General features: G+C 48.4%; 1 protein-coding gene across 1 annotated transcript in view; it reads right to left on the bottom strand.

Annotated features, from left to right (window-relative positions):
* Nucleotides 1-17,726, bottom strand: part of cfap57 (cilia and flagella associated protein 57) — an 81,480-nt gene that overhangs the window by 37,322 nt on the left and 26,432 nt on the right. The window contains exons 5-7 of the mRNA XM_038793953.1: nt 6,350-6,502; nt 5,931-6,070; nt 3,600-3,765 (exon numbers count right to left, since the gene is read on the bottom strand). Coding sequence (XP_038649881.1) covers nt 3,600-3,765; nt 5,931-6,070; nt 6,350-6,502 — 459 coding nt within the window. The remainder of the gene's footprint in view (nt 1-3,599; nt 3,766-5,930; nt 6,071-6,349; nt 6,503-17,726) is intronic.

Below are 17,726 nucleotides of genomic sequence, written 5' to 3'. Positions count from 1 at the left end.
GCCTCGGCAGAATGACTGCCTCGCTGGGGGATGTCACCCAGTACAAGGCTGACCTTGAGGAGGTTCTGCGGGACATGTTCCGCTCTCAGATAGACATGGCCGAGATGCTGCGGAGCTTGTCCCAGACTCAGGTGGGCATGGCTGAAGCACTACTGAGCATGTCCCACCGACCACCCAGAGTGATGAACCTGTGGAATTCTCTAGCACATAGGATAATATATAAGCTTTGTCATGGGAGTCTCCCTTTAAGAAAGGTTTCTGTCTTATCACATGGCTTCAGTGATGTCATTTTGTGGGTGGAGCTTGGCTGGGAGGTATTTTTAGTTTCATTTTCAGTTTTGACTGCTGTGGACTCAGAAGGAGAAAAAGCATTTTTTTTCCTGTCTTTCGATGTTTTCATTTTAAAGAGTTCTTCCAGTAAAAAATCCATTGATTATAGCTACCTGCTTTGGTAACTTAAAAGATAATAACCTTTTATGTCACAAGTATGAAGTTTCTGTGAAAAGCCCCAAGTCACCACATTCCGGCACCTGTTCGGGTAAGTTGGTACGGGAATTGAACCCGTGCTGTTGGCCTTGTTCTGCATCACAAACTAGCTGTTTAGCCCACTGAGCCAAACCAGGAAGGAGTTAAATCTGCTGGTGAGACGGAATTAGAATCTCAGGGAAAACCAGTCTCATTCTAGAGAAAATGCAGAATGCTGGGCCACACCCTTGAAAAGGAGTTTTTGGTTAATGGAATTTTGTTTTTGAATTAGAACAGTTAAGGGAGAATGCATTAAGTGCTATACATAGATTACTGTAGCTGTGTGGTGTCTTTATGTTTGTAATTGAGAAAAATTCTTGCTGTGTGTTTATATATATATGTTAACTAAGTTCTTAGAATAAAGCTTGTTTTGATTAAAGTGCCAAGGAAGACTAATGAATCACAGCTGAAGGGAAGGCTCTTGTGCTCATCCTAGCCAAATTCAACATAAAGGTTGTAGGTCTGGTGGACTTCATAATATCGTTTGGAGTTTCTAAGCCCCAGCCCATAACAGCTTGGAAAGAGGATTGGCTAACCAACAGAAAGTCGGGAGTGGAGATAAATGGGTCTTATTTAGGTTGGCAAGCTGCAACTAATATTGTGCCACAGGGTATGGTCCTTGGGCCCCAACTATTAACAATCTATAGTAATGACTTGAATGCTGGGATTGAAAGTACTAAAGCCAACTTTGCAGATGACACTAAAATAGGTGGGAAAGCAAGTTGCAATGACGAAATAAGAAATTTGCAAATGGATATGGATAGGTTAGGTGAGTGGGTAGATGGAATTTAATTTTAATTTTTTTTTACATACATTTAGAGTACCCAATTTATTTTTTCCAATTAAGGGGAAATGTAGCGTGTCCAATCCACCTAACCTGCACATCTTTGAGTTGTGGGGGCAAAACCCATGCAGACACGGGGAGAATGTTCAAAGTCCTCACAAACAGCGGCCCAGGGCCTGGATCCAACCTGGGTCCTCGGCGCTATGAGGCAGCAGTGCTAACCACTGCGCCATCGTGTTTCCCTAGATGGAATTTAATGTGAATAAGTGTGAGGTTATCCATTTTGGTTGGAGGAATAAAAAGGCAACATTTTATCTAAATGGAGGGAACCTTCATGGGCAGCACGGTAGCACAATGGTTAGCGCTGTTGCTTCACAATTCCAGGCACCCAGGTTCGATTCCTGGCTTGGGTCACTGTCTATGCGGAGTCTGCACGTTCTCTCTGCACCTGCGTGGGTTTCCTCTGGGCCCTCCAGTTTCCTCCCACAAGTCCCGAAAGACACGCTCGTTAGGTGAACTGGACATTCTGAACTCTCCCTCAGTGTACCCGAGCAAGCACCGGAGTGTGGCGACTCGGGGATTTTCACAGTAACATCATTGCAGTGTAATGTAAGCCTACTGATAAAAGATTATTGGCAGGATTCTCCCCTGACGCCTCCGCACCTTTAGGGGCCAAGCCCTAACATTGAAGGGCTAGGCCTGCGCCGGAGTGGTTGGCACCCCGCCGGCCGGCGGGAACGGCCTTTGGCACAACGCCACCCGGGGCTGAAGGGACTTCGCCAGCCGGCGGAAGTCCGCACATGCGCCGGAGCATCAGTGGGTGCTGACATCATCCCGCGCATGCGCAGGGGAGGGGGTTACTTCTGCCTCCGCCATCATGAAAACTATGGCGAAGGAGGAAGGAAAAGAGTGCCCCCATGGCACAGGCCTGCCCGCCGATCGATGGGCCCCGATCGTGGGCCAGGCCACCGTGGGGGCACCCCCCGGGGCCAGATCGCCCCACGCCCCCCCAGGACCCTGGAGCCCGCCCGCTCCGCCTGGTCCCGCCGGTAAGGTAGGTGGTTTGATCCACGCCGGCGGGACCGGCTTGTCAGCGGCGGGACTTCGGCCCATCGCGGGCCGGAGAATTGCCGGGGGAGCCCGCCGACAGGCACGGCGTGATTCCCGCCCCCGCCGAATCTCTGGTGCCGGAGACTTCGGGACACGGCGGGGGCGGGATTGTCGCCGGCCCCCAGTGATTCTCCGAGGCGGCGGGGGGTCGGAGAATCCTGTCCTATATTATTATTATTCAAAATACTTCAGTGCAGAGGAATTTGTGTGTCCCCGGGCAAGAATCACAGAAAGTTAGTATGCAGATGCAGCAGGTAATAAGAAAAGCAAATGGAATTTTGGCATTCAATGCTAATGTAATGGAGTATAAATGCAGGGAAGTACTGTTGCAACTCTATAGGGGATTGGTGAGACTGGATCTGGAGTATTGCATGCAGTTTTGGTCCCCTTACATGAGGAAGGGTGTGAATACATTAGAGGCGTTTCAGTGAAGGTTCACTAGATTGATTCCAGGGAGGAAGTACTTGTCCTATGAAGAGGGATTGAATAGTTTAGCCCTATACGCACTGGGGTTCAGAAGAATGAGAGAAGATATAATAGAAGTATATAAGGTACTAAAGGAGATTGACAGCGTAGAGGCAGAGATGTTTCCTCTTGTTGAACATTCTAGAAAGAGAGGCTATAGTTTGAGGCTAAGGGATGGCAGAAACAGATATGAGGAGGAATTACTTCACTCAAAGTGTCATGAATCTGTGGAATTCTCTACTCAAGATTACAACGAACACCGGAACATTGTACAAATTTAAGGAGGAGATAGATTCTTAATGAGTACCAAGATAAAGGGTTATGGGGTGTGAGTAGGAAGGTGGAAATGAGGCAGAGATGAGATCAGCCATGATCGTATTGAGTGGCGGAACAAGCTCGAGGGGCTGATTTACTGATTCATGCTCCTAGTTCCCGTTCTTATCGGAAAGCTGTGGAGGCCAAGTCACTGAATATACTTAAGAAGGAAATAGACAGATTAAGAGACTCTTAATACGTCAAGGGGTATGGGGAGAGCACAAGGTTATGGCATTGAGATCAGCAAGGATCATATTGAATGGCAAAGGGATGAATGACATACTCCTGCTCCTATTTTCTATGTTTCAAACACCCCATCTGCTGTGTTAAACTAATCAATAGAATGGAACTCTCCTTAATTGATACTTTATTCCAACAAATTCATCCATTACATACACACCTCTCGACAGCTTCGAACTGTGAATTCCTTGAAGGTTCGAATATCATCAATTAGAAGGTTCATAAGCCGTAGTTTGTCAGAGAATCCGACAAGAATGTATAGGCCAGATGGATGAATTGCAACGCTGTAGGCTTCTTCCTGAAATTCCTTATAAAGCTCCAAAGCACTAAGAAGATGGAGAAACCACCAATAAATGTAACTTTTTAAAAATACTGCAGAGGAATTTGTCCAGAGCTACTTTCCAGTCAAGGGATTTTAGTATTTAAAATTAAGTGCTTACAGTATGCCAAGTAAATGCATTTCTAAAATATTCGATAGAGTGCATAGAATCTCCACAATGCAGAAGGAGGCCATTCAGCCTATCGAGTCTGCACCAACCCTCCGAAAGCGCACCCTACCTAGGACCACTCCCCTACCCTATCCCCGTAACCCCACCTAACCTGCACATATTTGGGCACTAAGTGCAATTTAGCATGGCCAATCCACCTAATCCACCTAACCTGCATATCTGTGAACGGTGGGAGGAAACCGGGACACCCGAAGGAAACCAACGCAGACACAGTGAAAATTTACAAACTCCACACAGACAGTCACCCAAGGCCGGAATTGAACCCGGGGTCCCTGTGCTACGGGGCAGCAGTGCTCACCACTGTGCAGAATATTGGGAAAGGTTTTTCTGCTGTTCATGACGGAGAGGATCTTCCTGTCCTGCCTACAGTGCACCCCCACCCTGAGGTGCATTCAATGGGAATCCCCATTGACAATGCCGCCGGTCGATGGTAGGCCAGCGTCCGCCGCTATGAAACACGCAGTGGGTTGTTCGGTAAATCCCGTCCCTCACGTCTCCATTCAAGTGGTTAATTGCAAAATCACACCTCTGTGAGAGCTGGAAGCAGCTGTTACGGTAACAAGCGTGGTCAGGTTCAAGAAAAGTGGCTGATTTTTATTAAAATAAAAGCAAAGAACTGTGGATGCTGAAAATCTGGAATAAAAACAGAAAGTGCTGGAAAACTCAGCGTGTCTGGCACCATCTGTGGAGAGTGAAACAGAGTTAATGTTTCAAAATAGGGGAAATAATGTAGCATATCATCTCAGTTAAGTGATGGTCAGAAACATTAAGGCAATACAGAACAAGGGATGTTAATAGCTAAGAGAAGCAGGAGCTATGGGGATTGCCAAAATGGGAGATGGAAAGCATGGAAAACCTGAGCACCAAGATCAAAATTAAAATAGAATGGAAAATAAAGATTTGCAGTCACTGAGGTCAATGTTTGAACTGGGAGGGCAATGTGCTGAGGAGAAGGGCATCACAGAATCATAGGCTCATAGAAATTACAGTGCAGAAGAAGGCTATTCGGCCCATCGAGTCTGCACCGGCCCTTGGAAAGAGCACCCTACCCATGCCCACACCTCCACTCTATCCCCGTAACCCAGTAACCCCACCCAACCATTTTGGACACTAAGGGCAATTTAGCATGGCCAATCCACCTAACCTGCACATCTTTGGACTGTGGGAAGAAACCGGAGCACCCGGAGAAAACCCACGCAGAGATGGGGAGAACGTGCAGACTCTACAAAGACAGTGAACCAAGCCGAGAATCGAACCTAGAGCCCTGGAGCTGTGAAGCAACTGTGCTAACCACTGTGCTACCATGGTATATAGTTCTTGAAATGTGAGTTAAGTTTTATAGGCCAATGACAGAAGTTATTGATTTCTCAATAACGTATGCAGAGCTTATGAATATGATCAAGGGTGAAAGCCTGTATCGTAACATATTATATCAGAAGATATTAATACACCAATTCACTCTGCATCAGATCTTACAATTAGATCTCAATAATTGAGGCAGACTTTGAATTACAGCAAAATATTTGCTAGGGAACCTGTTGCTGGGTTCACAGATTTGAGAGTTTAATGTATTTGTATGAAATACATTATCAGTAGTAACTGTGGTTATTGTGTTGTTTACCTCCAAAAATGAAAGAAAAACAAAATGCTGGAAGCTGAACTATAATAGAAAGTGCTGAAAATACACAGCAGGCCAATCAGCTACTAAAAAGAGAACAGATAAATTAATGTATACCCCTTAGCAGCTCAAAATTTAGTATGGTTGAAAATATAGAGAGTACAAGCAGAGACGAAGAAATACTTAATTACTCAAGTTAAAGGGCTTAAAGACCTGCAAACTGCTTAGCATAATCTTGTTTACTTAATTTACTGTGCTAGAAAATGTCCCAACATGGGGTAGTGTATTGGTATGCACTTTATCAACATCAAAGCATTTCGCATTTTTACTTATTGTACAGATTTTAAATAACTACAATCCATACTTAGTCTCATAGTTCCACAAGCGTACAGATCGGTCTACAGAACTGGTGGCAACAAGGGGTTTTCGAATGCAGATATCCAGGCCCGTAATTATATTGGAGTGGAACGATTGGGAGAGAAATTCAAAATATGCCAGCTCACCCTGTTAAAATGACACAAAGTAGATTTGAAAATATCCAAATCAATGTAATAAATTGACAGTCAAATGTCACTACAGTGATAGTAGGACAACATACGAATCATGTAGCAGAATTACCATTTTGGGGTAGGATTTAAAATTAAGTTAATGCATTCCAGTACTGAGTGAGTTATGTTACAATTAAGTCAATAAATGATGGCATTGCTTTGCACTCTTGCAACTCTTGAGCAAATGTTTATATTAAATTTAGTTTTGCTCTTCTGCTGCTCAATCAATGCTCACCTTACTTATTTCAGCAGAAGATAACGTGATACAATATAATTGGCTCTTATTCGTGCTAACAACTAGTGCCTCCTCGGAGGGGCTGAGACAAAGAGTTGAAATTTCTTGCTGTTCCGCTTGGGTCGGATCTGTGCTGTACGGATCCTGTGGAATCTGGAAGGCAACATAGAAAAGGATTTCAAACAACAAGGTGATATTGAAGACAGTGTACATCATATATCATTAAATCTTTCTCCAAAAATTCCTAAAATGGTGTTGATCAACTGTAAAGGAAAACATCAGCTCTCCTGCCTCTTGGAGATCTCCACCACCTGCATGGTCCCCTCCAAGTCACAAGTAACTTGGAAATAACTGAGGCGGGATTAATATCCTGGAATCGCTGCAATACCTACACCAAACAGATTCCAGAAATTCAAGAAGGTGGCCCAACATCCTCTTTTCAAAGGCACTTAATAATGGGCAATAAATGCTGTCATTGCCAGTGATGCCCACAAATAAATGGAAGGCACAAAATAGGATCTTATGGGGGGACTAACCTTGCTTCTGTTGACTGGGACCAAATTACCTTCCAAAGCAGTGTCATGCCTGAATGACTAACTAGTCCATGGCATTGTTAAGGACTTTCCATCTAGCATATATAGTTACTAGGACCTGAAATTGTAGACACATCTATAGGGACTGGGCTGCTTTCCACATTGTTCTCAATAACCATCCAAGCCAATGTCCAAATCAAAGCACGGTACTTGACACTGCAGCCCTGTCCCCATCAGTGACTTGCAGCCGGCCTTTGATGTGGGAAGCCATATTTGGTTGCATCTATCCTCACCATTGGTCCCTACTAAATGGGGGCTGATGGCTGCCACAACAGGTGTTAGCGATGGGCTCTGTGATCCCTGTCTTGGTTCTCCCAGTGGGGTCTACTGTGGGTGTCCTCAGTGAGTGAGCCTTGTGCCTTCCCACCAGAATGGTGGCAGCCGGTTGTGTGGTGGAGACGTTTATACTGTGCAGACATGCGGCTCTATGCAAAGAGACTGGTGTGCACGCAAGTTCTACAGATGGGGGTCACTGAGGCATTTGCTAGGAGCTTGGCTGCAGTGTGATGTAGAGTCTGGGTTTAACACAGAGGTTGTGACAAGGAGCTGTTCATGTTTTCTGGGTGGGCCCAGATCCATACACTCATACCGTATGATACCAATGGGGCGCAGTTGACCTGCAGGGCCTGGAGAAATCACTGATCCTTAGGGTTAGCTAATTGTCCCACTTGTGAGGTTGTTACTCTGAGAGGGACTGTGTGCCAGGGAGGGTTCCAGCGACCACTGGTGCATGTCTCATGAGAACATAAGAACTAGGAGCAGGAGTAGGCCATCTAGCCGCTCGAGCCTGCTCCGCTATTCAATAAGATCATGGCGAATACTTTTTGTGGACTCATCTCCACTTCCCCGCAGGCTCACCATAACCTTCTATTCCTTTACTGTTCAAAAATTCTTTCTACCTTTTCCTTAAAAACATTTAACAAGATAGTCTCAACTTTGTGTGGGGTTAGGTCTGTTAATGCCCTGCTACCGCTGCTGTGGAGCTGTGCATCTAAAGACTGCAAAGAGGAGTCCCAACATCTGGTGGACTGGCGATTGAGCAGGGCCAGGGCCTGATCCATGAGGGTTTCCAGATGGGCAGGAGACCTCAGAGAATTTAAAGGATACTGACAGCAGTCAAGAGTTTAAACAGTCAGCTTCCAGTGGTGGCCACGCTGTGAGTCGTGCATTTAGTGGCTTCTGCTGGAGGTGGAATTGTTTGGCCCTTTTCATCCGATACAGGGGATGTTTGCTGGTGCAAAGTGCATGAAATGTGAGAGATAGAAATTCTCCTCTGGTGGGGCCTGTTCATGGCTTATCCAACAAGGTGTGCACCGATCAAGGGACAGCAATCTGGCTGCTAGGACTTTCGAAGTGCGACAGTGGGAAAGGTAGCGGAGAGCTCTGGGACATCGTTGTCTGTTGAATGGTCAATTGAACTGAGCCACTGAACACCAAGCTCCAACGGCAGAGGCAAGAGGCCTCGGAGGACCTGGCTAAGGTGGCGGAGCCGATTGGGACGGCTATTGAGAGAGTGGAGCAAAAGCTGGGAGTTGCAGAGTTCAGCACTCCAGAAAGTGGAGGAGTTGTTGGTGGATCATTATTTACCGGTTGGCCTCGTTGGAGGTGGTGCTCGTGGTGAAGGGAGAAGGTGGAGGACCTGGGGAATCGCTCCAGGAGGCAGAATCTCTGGATTGTGGGGCTGCCTGAAGGGGTTAAGGGAATTCAGGCCACAAATAATAATAATAATCTTTATTATTGTCACAAGTAGACTTACATTGACACTGCAATGACGTTACTGTAGAAATCCCCTAGTCGCTACACCACGGCGCCTGTTCGGGTACACTGAGGAGAATTCAGAAAGTCCAAATTACCTAACAACACGTCTTTCGAGACTTGTGGGAGGAAACCAGAGCACCCGGAGGAAACCCTCGCAGACACGGGGAGAACGTGCAGACTCCACACTGTGACCCAAGCCCAAAATCAAACCTGGGACCCTGGCACTGTGAAGCAACAGTGCTAACCACTGGACTACCGTACCACCCTACAAAGTATGTGGCGAGTATGTTCGAGAGGTTGGTGGGGAGGGAGTCCTTGACTGACCTCCCAAAGTGAATCGAGCGCACAGGGCGTTGAGGAAGAGGAGGCCAAAGGTGGGGGAGTAGCCCAAAGCGATGGTGGTGCGGTTGCCATGTTTTCTGGATGAAGGGAAGATTATGCAGTGATCGAAGAAGACAAGAGAGTGTACCTGGGAAGGAAAATGGTACGTATCTACCTTGACTTGGGTGCGGAGTTGGCCAAGCGGCGGGCTGGGTTCAATAGGGTCAAAGCAGCCCTCGACAAGAAAGGAATGACGTTCGGGGTGTTATATCCTGCTCGTCTGTGGGTCACGCACCAGAATCAGGAATTTTATTTTGATACGCCGGAGGAGGCCAGTAAATTTATGGACTGGGGAACTTCTGAGGACTTCTGGAGATGCCAGTACAGGGAATGTGAGGGTGTATGCTGGGCGGATTGTTATATTTACTGTGTTTCGGTGTGCATTGGGTAAGTATGTTCAATCGTTCTTGGGGAATTGTGGGTGAGGGCTGGTAGGAGGGAAGGAGTAGGCAGTTATCTCGAGTGGGGGCCACCATGGTAGAAGATAGGCTAGCTAAAGGGAGTGAAGAGGCGGGTCGATCTGTGGAGGGAGTGGGGGATTTTTTTGTTTCTTCGTTTATTGGGGGAGGGAGGAGGGGGGATACTGATGTCGGTGAAGTTGGTGAGGCACAGTTGGTTAAGGTGGGATGGGGCAGACGTCGCTGGGGATGCCCCATGGATGCATAAGGCATGGACCTGGTGGGGGAGCTGGTTAAAGAGGGGCTATGGCTGATCTGAAGGGTGGGGAGGCACAACCCAGTTGATTACATGGAACGTTCGGGGATTAAATGAGCCGATTAAGAGGTCTTACATTTTTGCGCATTTAAGGAGTTTGAAGGCCGATGTGGTGTTTCTTCAGGAGATGCATTTGGAAGTGGGGGACCAGACAAGGTTGAGGAAGGGCTGGGTGGGGCAGGTATTCCATTCGGTCTTGAATATAAAAATGAGAGGGGTGGCAGTGTTGATCAATAAGTGGCAGTTTAATGTGGGCAATCAAACTACCCTGGGTTGTGGGGGTGAGACCCAGGCAGACAGGGGGAGAATGTGCAAACTCCACACGGACAGTGTCCCGGGGCCGGGATCGAACCCAGGTCCTCGGTGCTGTGAGGCAGCAGTGCTAACCACTGCGCCACTGTGCTGCGCAATCATTTCTTTGTTACTGGATTACTGGTGGCGTGGGCTTAAGTTGGGTGCTCTTTCCAAGAGCCAGTGCAGACTCGATGGGCCGAATGGCCTCTTTCTGCACTGTACGTTTTATGACTTCTATAAGAGGGTGGCTTTTGAGGGAGGGAGTATCGTGACAGACCCTGGCGGAAGATTTGTGATGGTAAGTCGGAGCTTCGAGGGGGCGCTTGAGGTGCTGGTGAATGTATATGCCCCAAATTGGTATGTTGTAGGGTTTTTGAGGCAGGTTTTGGCAAAGATTCCAGACCTGGATGCACACCTGCTGATTATAGGGTGGGGTGGGGGGGCTTAATCTGGTGCTGGACCCGAGGTTGGACCGGTCATGTCCCAGGTCTCTGAAGTGGCGGCCATGGCAAAGTAGCTGTTAGGGTTTATGGAACGAAGGGAGGGCGGAACCCGAGGTTGAGACTGAAAGAATTTTCATACTTCTTGCACGTCCACCGGGTGTACTCCGGATTGATTTCTTTGTCCTGGACACGGCACTGTTGGCGGGGATGGTTGGATCAGTGTATTTGGTGATTGTGGTGTCTGACCACATGCCACATTGAGTGGAATTGCAGGTGGCAAAGAGGAGTCTCCAACGGCCGCAGTGGAGGTTGGTTGTGGGATTGTTGGCGGATAAGAAGACAGCGAGTGGTAGTGGATGGGAAGTATTCTGCCTGGTGGTCAGTGACCAGTGGTGTCCCGCAGGGATCTGTTCTGGGACCTCTGCTCTTTGTGGTTTTTATAAATGACTTGGATGAGAAAGAGGAAGGGTGGGTTAGTAAGTCTGTCGATAACACAAAGGTTGATGGAGTTGTAGATAGTGTTGAGGGCTGTTGCAGGTTACACCACGACATTGACAGGATGCAGAACTGAGCTGAAAAGTGGCAGATGGAGTTCAACCTAGATAAATGTGAAGTGATTCATTTTGGAAGGTCGAATTTGAATGCTGAATGCAGGGTTAAAGGCAGGGTTCTTGGAAGTGTGAAGGAACAGATGGATCTTGGGGTCCACTTACATAGATCCTTCAAAATTGTCACGCAGGTTGATAGGGTTGTTAAAAAGGCGTATGGTGTGTTGGCTTTCATTAACAGGGGTAAGAGCCGCGAGGTTTTGCTGCAACTTTATAAAACCCTGGTTAGACCACACTTGGAATATCGGGCGCAATTCTCCCAAAGGGAGACAAACAGCCGACGCCGGAGTGAAACTCGGAGTGTTTCACTCCGGCGTTGGAGGCCGCTCCTCGCCCCCTATTCTCCCCTCCACCCCCCCAGGGGGGCTAGGAGCGGCGGCGCGTGAATTCCGAGCACCCGGCCTTGACGCTTGCGTCAAAGCGGCGCGCCGGGAATGACGCAGCCGGCGGCGCCGAAGTGACGTCAGCCGCGCATGCGCAGTTGCCGTCTTCCCCTCCGCTGCCCTGCAAGACATGGCGGCTTGATCTTGCGGGGCGGCGGAGGGAAAAGAGTGTGTCTTTTAGAGACGCCGGCCCAACGATCGGTGGGCACCGATTGCGGGCCAGACATCTGCTGAGCACGCCCGTGGTGCTCGATCCTCCCTCCGCCCCCCCACAGGCCCCACACTCACCGGTCGCGTGCTGTTCACGCCGGCAGCAACCAGGTGTGGTTGGCGCCGGCGTGAACCGGTCGGGTTTGGCAGGCCATCCGGGCTGGAGAATCGCCGGTTGCCGTGAGAAACGGCGAGCGGCGATTCTCCGAGCAGCCTGTCGCAAAACACGACACGCCATTTTGGAGGGGGGTGGGAGAATCGCGGGGGGTGCCAGGGCGGCGTGGCGTGATTCGCCCGGCCCTCCCGCAATTCTCCCTCCCGGCGTGGGGTGCGGAGAATCGCGCCCATTGTGTCCAGTTCTGGTCGCCTCATTATAGGAAGGATGTGAATGCTTTGGAGTGGGTGCAGAGGAGATTTACCAGGATGTTGCCTGGACTGGAGTGCATGTCTTATGAAGAAAGGTTGAGGGAGCTAGGGCTTTTCTCACTGGAGCGAAGAAGGCAGAGAGGTATACAGGGTGATGAGAGGCATGGATAGAGTGGATAGCCAGAGACTTTTCCACAGGGCGGAAATGGCTGTCACGAAGGGACATAATTTTAAGATGATTGGAGGAAGGTACAGGGGAGATGTCAGAGCTAGGTTCTTTACACAGAGAGTGGTGGGTGTGTGGAATGCACTGCCACGGGAGGTGGTGGAGTCAGAGTCATTAGGGACATTTCAGCAACTCTTGGGACAGGCACATGGACAGCAGAAAATTGAAGGCGTGTAGGTTGGGTTGATCTTAGATTAGGATACAGATTAGGATACATTGTCGGTACAACATCATGGGCGAAGGGCCTGTACTATGTAGTACTGTTCTGTGTTCGAAGGAAGATTGGGGAAAGATTGCGGTGGCTATCCAGAACTATGTGGAGAACAATAAGACTGAGGAGGTTTCCGCCTCCACATTGTGGGAGGTGCTGAGGCAGTTGTACGGGGGGAGTTTATCTCAATTCGGGCGCACAAAGGAAAGGTGGAGCGGGCTGAGTGGTTGAGATTGGTGGAGGCCATTCTGAGGGTGGACTGGAGGTACTCAGTGGCACCTGAGGAGGCACTATTGAAGGAAAAACAGAAGTTCCAGATGGAGTGTGGACTTGTGTCTACGGAAAAGTCAGTGGGGCAACTGCGCAGGGGCAGGGGAGCAGTGTACTAATATGGGGAGAAAGTCAGCAGGATGCTTGCGCATCAGCTGAGAAGGCAGGTGGCGGTGAGAGAAATTGGGTGATGAGAAATGACAGGGGTATAGTGGTAACGGAGCCGAAGGAGGTGAATGGGGTATTTGAGGCTTTCTACCATAAATTGTATAGCTTGGAGCCTCCGGTGGGGGACGAGGGTATGAGGCGGTTCTTTAAGGGGATACAGTTCCTGAAGATGGTGGAGGCAAAAGGGCCCCGATGACGATGGATTGTGTGGGGTCGATGCAGAAGGATTCCCAGCTGAGTTCTACAAGAGGTTTGGGTTAGAGCCTGGGGCCCCTGTTAGTCAATATATATAATGGGTCAATAGAGAGGGGAGAACCCTCCCCCACGCTGTCACAGTTTTTATATCATTAATTTTAAAGAAAGACAAGGGGGATTATGGGGAAATATTAAAACCAAGTTTTTAAAATATTGTTGCTGTGGGAAAATATACTGTGGGAACACATCAGCTTTTCCAAATCCAGACTACAAATGTGACAATGTAACAAAGTAAGTACAGCCAATAAGTTAGATACCAATGTGAGTGATGGTAAGGTCCACTATTTAGATGTCACAATTTAAATCTTGTAATCCAATAGGGGGGCAGAGAGGGGGCCAGTATCAAACCATGCAGGCATAAAGTTACTGGTGCATGTGTTGACCGCTCTCTTCATCTTTGTTCTCTTTCCATCATTTTCTTCCTTATGCCCTGCTGGGTTTTGATTTCTCTTTTTGTATTTGAAAGTGTACTAAGTTTTTGCAATAAAACTCAATCTCAAACTACCACTGGATCCCCATCTCTTATTTGAAAATAAGAGATCCTACAATTTGGCGCTGCGAGCAGGGTCGCTGGAGGAAAAGGGAAGCAGAGATCTGGAGATTGGGTCTATTCTTGGGAGTAAGGACACCTCTTTGTTTAAAAAAAAAGAGTCCTCGGCAATTGTTTAGGCTCGGTAATCCTTTTATGCGACCTTGAACTTCTTTGGTATGGTAGTCGGCTCAAGTTCCTAACAGACGTCTGGATTTCGGAGGTATACAGGATAGATATACTGGCCTGGCTGAAAAGCCTAACGGCTTGAGTCTAAACAGAAATAATTGGTATTATGGCAGAGAAAAAGAACAGTTGCCTACCACAGTCAAAGGTGAGCAGGCCCCGCCTGACGTTTCCATAGACAAAATCTTTCAGCAATTAAAAGAATATGTAGAGCAACAGTTTGACTTATCCAAAACCTGTACAGAGATTGAGGAAATGTATGGTACCTCCAAAGGACAATGGTTCTTGGAAGATAGCAAAAGAGTCTGGGGAAAAACCACCCGTCTGAAAGAAAAGGAATAAACCAAATGGCCCAGGTTCAACGCAAAACGAAATTGCGAGTCAATCCCAACATGATCGCGCACTGAGCACTGTGAAAGAACAGTTGAAGGCAGTAAGCAGTCAAAAAAGGAAAAACTTAAATCAGAAACGTTAGAAGCGGAAGATAAAGGACTTAAGTCAGAAGTTAAAGAACTTAAGTCCGAAATCAAGTCCGAAATCAAAGAACTTAAGAAGCAATTGCGTGACAAACCAGAAACGCCACCAAAAAGGTCAGGAACACCCCTCAGATTCCCCACGAGTAAATTGTCCCATTTGTACCCTTGCCTGGAAGAAATAGAAGCGGAACAGCGAAAAACGCAGTTAAGCGAAGCCGGTCTGGAAACAGATTCTGAGTCCTCCAGGGACTCTCGTGGAGAAAGCCATCGGGAGGTAGCCCCCTCCTCAGCGCGACTCAATCCTCTGAAGAAAAAACGGGTTAAAGTCAGAAGAAATTACAGACGAAGGTGACAAGAAAACAATTCGAGCTAAATATGCTCAGTATTTTCACCATGACCCAGCGGACCTGGAAAAAAATCGATAAATGGTCAAAAGAATTGCCACACCCCAAGAAAGGGGAAATTAAAATATAGGAAGTTAGAACGTTTAAAGGGCATTTATAATCACCACCCATGGGATGGGGTACAGATCCTGATGGTAATGGTACCTAGATGAGATGGGAAGAAATTAAATAAAGAGATTCGAGTCACCCTTGGGGAAGAGGAACAGCAGTTAGGGGCTGTATGGGCTGCAATCCAGCGCTGGCTACAGGGTTTCAATCCAGCAAAAACAGAAAGTTCTCAGCTTGCCAGCAAAAAGGGGCGGAACAAGTAATGATGAGCGATTCCAATCTCTCTGGTTGGAACACTCTGGAATGAATGATCAGGGACCCGAAGATATAGACTACAGCACTTTCGGACCTATGAAAGCTGCTTTTGTCACTGGATTAAAGCTAGAATGGGCAAAGATGCTGAAGGTTACTCTGCCCAGGTGGGCATCCCGAGAAACAACCTTTGCAGCGTTAGTGGATCAATGCAACCAGTAGACTGAGATATGGGAGCTAATCTCCGAACCATGCAGGCAGGATAGAGACTCAAGCATCCTAGCAACAACAACACCCAAGGAAAATGACATGGAAATGTTATCACTGTGGAAAAGAGGGCCATAGGCAAGGGAGTGTAAACAGAAGGGCCGACAGAAAGGGCAGCACGGTAACACAGTGGTTAGCACGGTTGCTTCACAGCTCCAGGGTCCCAGGTTCGATTCCCGGCTTGGGTCACTGTCTGTGTGGAGGCTGCACGTTCTCCCCGTGTCGCGTAGGTTTCCTCCGGGTGCTCCGGTTTCCTCCCACAGTCCAAAGATGTGCAGGTTAGGTGGATTGGCCATGCTAAATTGCCCTTAGTGTCAAAACAAAAGTTAGGTGGGGTTACTGGGATAGGCTGGAGGTGTGGGGCTTAAGTGGGGTGCTCTTTCCAAGGGCCGGTGCAGACTCAATGGGCCGAATGGCCTCCTTCTGCACTATAAATTCTATGACTCTATGACATCAGGGAAACAGTCCGACACACAACCTAAGCACGCCTCCGATGGTGAAGACAACCTGGTACAAAGATTCAAGTAGCTTATACCACAGCAACAGAAGGAGTTGCTAAAAACTACGAGAGCCCGCCCTCGATCTCCCAGCACCTCTCCTGGCACTGATCCAACAGCGAGGAGATAGATTGTATACCACTATGAGAGTGGGCATTCAAGGTATAGTCTGTCTCATGGATACAGGGGCCCCTAAGATACAAAAACTCTTTACCTCTAGATGGCAAGGTGCAAATTGCCCACGGAACTGGGGGCCAGGTTTTGGTACTCAGAAGAACTCAACCTATACTCATTGGACTTGGCCTACACCAATTGACCACACCAATCTGGGTATGCCCAGTGGGACAAGACCATCTGGACATGCATATCCTGACTCAATTGACCAGCTTGTTGCATTTTGAAAACGGACAGGTAACATGGTCCATCAGAAGCCGGAAGAAGGAGGAGTTGGAAGAACATGCAATATGGGCCAAAGATAAGAATGATTGCGGCCTACTCCAGATGGAACTGGCATCATTTACTGGGATTGCACCACCGTGCACCATCAGCCCAACTTCCATTGCTGGCATCTTGCCTGTCATCCAACTAGAGGTTAGGGTCGAAGCTGGGTCCCTGTTAGTCAAGATATATAATGGGTCAATGGAGAGGGGAGAGCTCCCATCCATGCTGTCGCAGGCCTCGATATCGCTCATTTTAAAGAAAGACAAGGACCTGGAGAAGTGTGGATCGTACCGCCTGATTTTGCTGTTGAATTTAAATGCGAAGCTGTGCCGAAGGTACTGGCAACTCGGATAGAGGATTATAGAGACATGGGGCGAAATTCTCCCAACGGGTGACAAAGAGCCGATGCCGGAGTGAAAATCGGAGTGTTTCACTCCGGCGTCGGAGGCCGCTCCTCGCCCACTATTCTCCCACCCCCAGGGTCGCGTCAAAGCGGCGCCGCGTAAATGCGAGGCCGGCGGCACTTAAATGACGTCACCCGCGCATGTGCAGGTTGGCCGGCACCAACCCCCGCATGCACGGTTGCCATCCTCCCCGCGGGCGCCCCGCAAGACATGGAGGATTGATCTTGCGGGGCGGCGGAGGAAAAGAGTGCGTCCTTTAGAGACGCCGGCCCGCTGATCGGTGGACACCGATCGCGGGCCAGACCCCTACTGAGCACCCCTCTGGTGCTCGATCCTCCCCCCCCCCCCTCCCCGCTGTTAGAAACGGCGAGCGGAGATTCTCCGAGCGGCCTGTCGTGAAACGCGGCACGCCGTTTTGGGGGGGGGGGGGGTGGGAGAATTGCGTGCGGGTGCCAGGGCGGCGTGGCGGGAATCGCCCGGCACTTCCGCGATTCTCCCACCCGGCGTGGGGGTCGGAGAATGGCGCCCATGAGTCGTAGAATCTTACAGCTTCGGCCCATTATGTTTGCGGCAGCCAAAATAACCACTTAACTATTCTAATCCCATTTTCCAGCACTTGTATTTGATTTGATTTGATTTGATTTAATATCACATTTACCGAAGTACAGTGAAAAGTATTTTTCTGCGGCCAAGGGAATGTACACAGTACACACATAGTGGACAGAAAAAGAATAATTGACAGAGTACGTTGACAAATGGTACATCGACAAACAGTTACAGTGCAGAACAAGGGACCAAACAAAGCAAATACATGAGCAAGAGCAGCATAGGATGTCTTGAATAGTGTTCTTACAGGGAATAGATCAGTCCGAATGAAAGTCGTTAAGGAGTCTAGTAGCTGTGGGGAAGAAGCTGTTCCTATGTCTGGATGTGCGGGTTCTCAGACTTCTGTATCTTCTGCCTGATGGAAGGGTCTGGAAGAAGGCAAAGCCT

The sequence above is a fragment of the Scyliorhinus canicula genome, chromosome 4 (genome assembly GCF_902713615.1).
Source record: "Scyliorhinus canicula chromosome 4, sScyCan1.1, whole genome shotgun sequence".
Classification (NCBI taxonomy): domain Eukaryota; kingdom Metazoa; phylum Chordata; class Chondrichthyes; order Carcharhiniformes; family Scyliorhinidae; genus Scyliorhinus; species Scyliorhinus canicula.
The sequence above is the reverse complement of the archived record's forward strand: the minus strand, read 5'-3'. Positions and strand labels throughout refer to the sequence as shown.